Below are 5,709 nucleotides of genomic sequence, written 5' to 3' on the forward strand. Positions count from 1 at the left end.
AAACGGCCTATACGTTAAATAAAACCTCACTAGTGACAACACACGATGAAACCCTCATGGACACAAATTGCTTTTATATTTCTAAATAACCTCAGTACTGGCAAGTACAACAAAGAATAAAAGTTTTAAAAATATTTTGACTGAGTCAAGAGCAGGATTTAATTTATTTTTTCAACAGCATTTTATCTCATTTCAGAAATCTGATGCAAAAAGGGATTGGTTAACAAGGGTACTTACAATTTCTGATTTTCTAATATTTGGAATCATAACTTTACTATTAGCTGTTCACAGTTTACCAAGTTTCCAACTACCATTTTCTCCTTTGTTCTCAAATTCTGATCATAAAGATATAGACAAAAGAAATGACTTTAACAATGTTTTAAAAATAAAAATCTATAGCAAGAACATTTCATTTTTAAAGACATTGCCTTTTTATTATGGGATCTTGATTAGTACTAAATTTAAAACAATTCTTAACATGACAATTTATATGTACTGGCAGCAAACTTGAGACACACAGACTCATGTATTCACACGCAATGAAAAAGCACTGTTAAATTGTACAGGAAGTCTCTACAGTATGTATACATAGAACAAGAACTGTAGAGGTACATTGACTTCTAAAGGGGTAAGTAATTCAATGGTTCTCTGTTTAAAATCTCAACTGTATTCCTCTTTCCATACATATTGGATCCCACATTCGTAGGCGAGAGAATGGCACCAAGATTATTGCTGGAATGAACTAAAAAATTTTTCAGGCATTGAGTCGAACACGTGGCAGTGTTGCATTTCCTTTTTTCCACCTGATGACTGGTAACTTTGAACAAATCAGAAAGGTTAGCGACTGAGACTCAGAATTGGATAGAGCTACATGACACCAAATAGCTCGTATTGATGAAAACTAAAGGAAACATTTTCACATAAGTAACTCAATGTTTTGGTTTGGAAACATCTGGAGGATTGAGATTTTTCTGACACTTTGAAGATGCAGTAGAATCAATTTTTGACTAGGAAATTGTATAGTGCACCTTCTAGTATAGTCAATGTCAAATTTCCCAGTGTGGTCTTTTCTTTGTAAAGTCAGAATATGTTCCAGATAATGATAAATCTTGTCGATGAATCTATTTCCTCATATATAAAAAGGATTTGGAATGTAAAATTTATATGTAACCTGGAGTGTGTGGAATTAAAAATACATGTGTTCATTTCCCACATCTTTCCAACAAGATTTAAGCAGTGTAAGTTAATTTTTGTTAAGTTCCTTGAGATCATTGAATCAGGAGTGTTAAGAGAGGAACGCCAGGTATTATAAAGTCTGGAGGGGAGTAGAATTTGTCATCTGTTCAGGCACTCTGACTATTGTAGTGTGGGAGTTCCATTACTCTTAGCATAAATACATGAACATTACTATCTTCCTGCCACCTACTTGGTTCCTATGCTTTTAACAATTTTAATGATAGGACTAGGTTAAATGTTAAAATCATGAGATTTTTTATGTCAACGCTATGAATATCTACTACATTCTTTCAGCCACCTGGAACAATTGCATGATAATATTATAGGTAAGTCAGAAATGATAACTATGATTAAATAGTTCACTTGAATTTTAACTTCTATTTTTATTTACAGAATTAATTTATATCAACTCTATATTTTTGTACCACATTTTGTTTCAATGTGCTTTCAAAATGGTATTGGAAATAGATACAGAATAACACTACTTCCTTCTTGCAGATTATTAGGAAAGCTAGGGAAATGTTTTAGTTTTCAGCTCCATAGAAATCAAAATATTGGTGAAAATTAAGGTAAGTGGAAAGTGGAAAAGAGATATATGAGGCTACATCCAGAAGCCCATGGAAATACAATTTAATTTGGGGCAAAATGCAATAGATTTTAACTCAATGTGTTTACTTTGTGTGGGGAGTACTTTATTATCTGTATCTCTTTATAGAGGTAGCCTGAGAGTAAATATTTTTAAATCTCATGTGAAACTTTAGAGTTTTTACTCTTATATTTCCTCCTAAATACAGAAAATTCTTCTTATGGCGTCAAGTGAACTGGATATCTGTTGAGTATAAGTATATGCTGGCAAACCAATATTCAGGCAAAGGAAACCCACTTTGGGACCTAATTACCTGGTCTGTATATCAATATTATTCATATTATCTGCTCAGTTATTTTTCTTTGCATGTGTAGTAAGCATGGCCAATGTGCATTTCCAAAGAATGATTTAGTGCTTTTAAGGATTGAACCAGGAATTCATATATTGGACATTAGATTCTAAAAGATGATAAACTTTTCTTAAAAAACAGCAGGAATTGGAATTTGACCCAAACACTTCAAACTAATAAATTTAAAGCAATAAAGGAAATTATGGGTCAAATTGGGAAGGTTCAAAGGGATATCTGTCCCAAGATATGTTTGGCAAGTGCCTGGAGCAGAGTGTGAAATATTCTATGTGCTAAATGTGTGAGTGGTACTTTGATAATTAGTCTCGAGGTCTGTAAAAGGATTTAAAATTATTTTAACTAAAATGTTACCTGAGTTAGCTCTGAGTTAGCTAGAAGGGCCATCATTCTACTTAAAGGAAATATTAAGAGCTTTCATGTGGGTTGGTTTCATAATTGTGAAACTGCTTTCCCAAACAAGAATTTTCAGGTAAATGTTGTAGTCAGGATATACAAGATTCTACCCCAAACTATCATTAAGGTGGAAAAAGATGGTTGAAATGGTTAGTGGAAGGCATCACACCCCTACTTGCAGTCATTTTTCCTCCTTGACTACCCAGGCAGACAAGGCCTGCCATCTGGTAACAAACACTAGTTTAAAGCCTCTGACTGCTTGCACACATACACAAATTCTTGACTTTACAAGAGTTTAAATAGTGATGACTAGAGGCCAAACTATAACTCTTAAATTGTCTTTCTTTAAAATATCTCAGTTTCAGAGACTTTTAAAACAGTTTCAAAATGTGTCCCTACTCCCAACTCTTGATATTCATCGGTGGAGGTGTGTAAGTTCCTACAGGGATCTCCTAGTGACTATAGCTTGAAACCCACGTAATTATACTTTGGCTACCCACTGGTTATCTGCCAGGCAGATATTTACAACTGAGTGTTAAAAAGTTGATAGGCAAGTGTGTGATGCTTAAGCTTCAGTCATGAGTATAAAATAACGTAACTGTTTTTTGGTTTGGCTTGTAAAGTCAATTTGTTACCTCTTAATCCCATCTCATACATGTATCAAAGTTGAAAAATATCTCAAATGAGATGATTGAATTTTATGAGAAAAATGACATTGAATAATAAATCTACATCAGCTTTATCTTTTAAAGGTGTTTAAAATTTGAGACATTTTTCTACATAGGCTTTCTCAGCTTTTTATGAGATTTATAGAATATTACATGGTTGAACAGCTCAGGATGATAAACCCTCCCTACCTTTTTAAAAATGACCAAACATAACTGATTTCAGGAAACTCATTAAAGTGCAATTTGAAAAATGTTTTACAAGTATGTACAATAAAAATTCAAGGTAAGGTATTGTGACAATAGCATGAAAATAATTTGATAATAAATCATGTTGTGTACTATTCTATTTCTGAGTGAAGTTCATCTCATAGTAAACTAATATCCAGAGACATACTAGATAAAGGTGCTTAGCAAATGTTTATATCAAAAGAAAGAAAAGATCAAGATATAGACAGAAATACTGGGTAATTCTGCTAATTTTCCTGTTATCATTCAAATATTCTGCTAGTTTACTAGAAACTTTATGTCTGTTTTAAAGTTATTTTTATCCAGGAAAAATCCAATTGAAAATTACAATCAATTCTGAGAAGAACATCCCATAACTAGATAAGTCCTGAAATGACAAAAAAAATCTGATGATTCCTACTATTTATTATCTGGAGGTGCTGTAGAAATCTTTATATATTGCCACAGACCTCCACCTCAATAAAAACACCCCAAAAGAAAATAGACAAGATGCTGATAATTCTAGGAGAAAAGCTCTAACATGACTTAAAGCAAATTCTTTTCAGAAGTAAGCTTAATTCTCCTTGGTCTTGAGTCTGTGAATTCAGTCCCACAAGACTATAAAGTCAAATTGATTTAGGCACAAACAAATCCTCATTATATTATTTATAAGCTATGCATGAATTTGAACTTAAGAATCTTTTAAATAAATGGAGAATTACAGTTTTAAAGGCTTTCCACTTGAGAGTTGTAATTACCGCTGACATTTTCACCTGACATAGTTTTTAGATTTCCTTAAAACTACCGTTTAAATGATGTGACATCTTTCAAAATAAGCCTTCCTAAGAAATCCTGATCACATGCTACCTATTGAAAACATTTTCAAGAGGTATTAATTTACATTTAGAGCAGCTCAGAAGTAATCTCATGAAGAATATGTATTTTTTTATAATTCTTTTTCATTAACAGTTAACAATATAGAAAGAATCCCCTAAGAGCAAATGGCTTTTTAACTAGATCTTCTAAATTTAGAAATTTCTTAAAAATTTTAATTTGCACTCGATTATTTCAATTTCTAGAAAGAGATGTAAAAGTTTTAGATATTGTCATAGCCCTCTGAGAAAAAATATCTGTGTAAATACACAATAAAATTTCTCCTGATATAAAATATGTGCTTTAATTAAGTTTCTCCAGTTTGTTTGAGAATCAGGTTAATATAGTAGAAATTACTACCTTTTGGCTTTTCCTGCTTCAAGTTCTGGCTTTGTCCCTCTAAGTTCCAACAGCATATTTCTTGACAGAACTGGAACTATCCATTCCTGTCTGTCAGAAGTTCCATCAGAGAGATTTATCAGCCACTGGCATTATTCTTTAAAGAACACCGAATTCAAGGAAGAGTTGAACAGCTTAATGTAATGTTCTTAAGCATGATTTAGTCAAAAATCTAATGGCACAAGGGCTGTTAGTTATGCAGCAGTATTTAATTCTAATTTTCCCACACTTTGCAAAAGAAACAGGATTTTAAAGTTAGTAACCTTTCAATAGGTGTAGCTTTCGGATGGTTTAATGCAACAGAGAGCACAATGAGAACTACTGGCAGCTTCAGGATGCACATTGCTTCTCAAATTTTCTGAAAAGAACAATTAAGCACTGAAATCAAGAAATTTCTTATAGCACTGATTGATGGAATTTTAAACTACAGCCTACTTTTAAAAAATCTTTTTTTTAAAACATAGTCTCCAAGGATCATAATTTTATTGATATGATCCCTTAATACTGTTCAAATAATTTTCAAATATTTTCAAAATTTTTACTTTCCCAATTTCCTTCTCTAAACAATGCAGAAAATTGATATTATAGTCCATTATGCCTTTAGCCTTTCTTTGAAATAAGCCATATATTTAATCCCAAGTCTGTTCTTCCCTAAATAAATAATACTTTCCCATTAACAGGAATCTCTTTACCTTTTAACGTTTCAATGTCAGCAATATCAGAAAATGTCTTTGATGGCAAGAAAGCTTCACGAAAAATCCTAAGGTTGCATCCACTGGAGTATTTACCCCCTCACTTCCTAACCAGTAATCCAGCTTTTACATACCCTTTACACCTATTCCAGCTCTGACATCAGGCAGCTTAGAGAGACTCTGTCATTAATTTCCATCCTGATAGATAGAAAGTGCCTCATAGACAGTAGAAGCAGATGGGTCATTATTACATTAACACATCAGTAAATA

General features: G+C 32.5%; 1 protein-coding gene across 2 annotated transcripts; it reads right to left on the bottom strand.

The window, feature by feature from the left end:
- Positions 1-620: 620 nt before the first annotated feature.
- Positions 621-5,090, bottom strand: IAPP (islet amyloid polypeptide). 2 transcript variants are annotated; one of them, XM_014791359.2, is made up of 3 exons: positions 5,011-5,090; positions 4,709-4,798; positions 621-810 (listed from the first exon to the last, which is right to left on the bottom strand). In XM_014791359.2, the coding sequence occupies exons 1-3, from the start codon at positions 5,088-5,090 to the stop codon at positions 621-623; spliced, it is 360 nt and encodes a 119-aa protein (XP_014646845.1). The 2 variants fall into 2 exon arrangements, with proteins under 2 accessions (XP_014646845.1, XP_087298104.1); XM_087441978.1 differs by lacking the exon at positions 4,709-4,798.
- Between the last annotated feature and the right edge of the window lie 619 nt (positions 5,091-5,709).

Source organism: Ceratotherium simum, chromosome 17, assembly GCF_057802395.1.
Source record: "Ceratotherium simum simum isolate JZ-2026a chromosome 17, ASM5780239v1, whole genome shotgun sequence".
Taxonomy (NCBI): domain Eukaryota; kingdom Metazoa; phylum Chordata; class Mammalia; order Perissodactyla; family Rhinocerotidae; genus Ceratotherium; species Ceratotherium simum.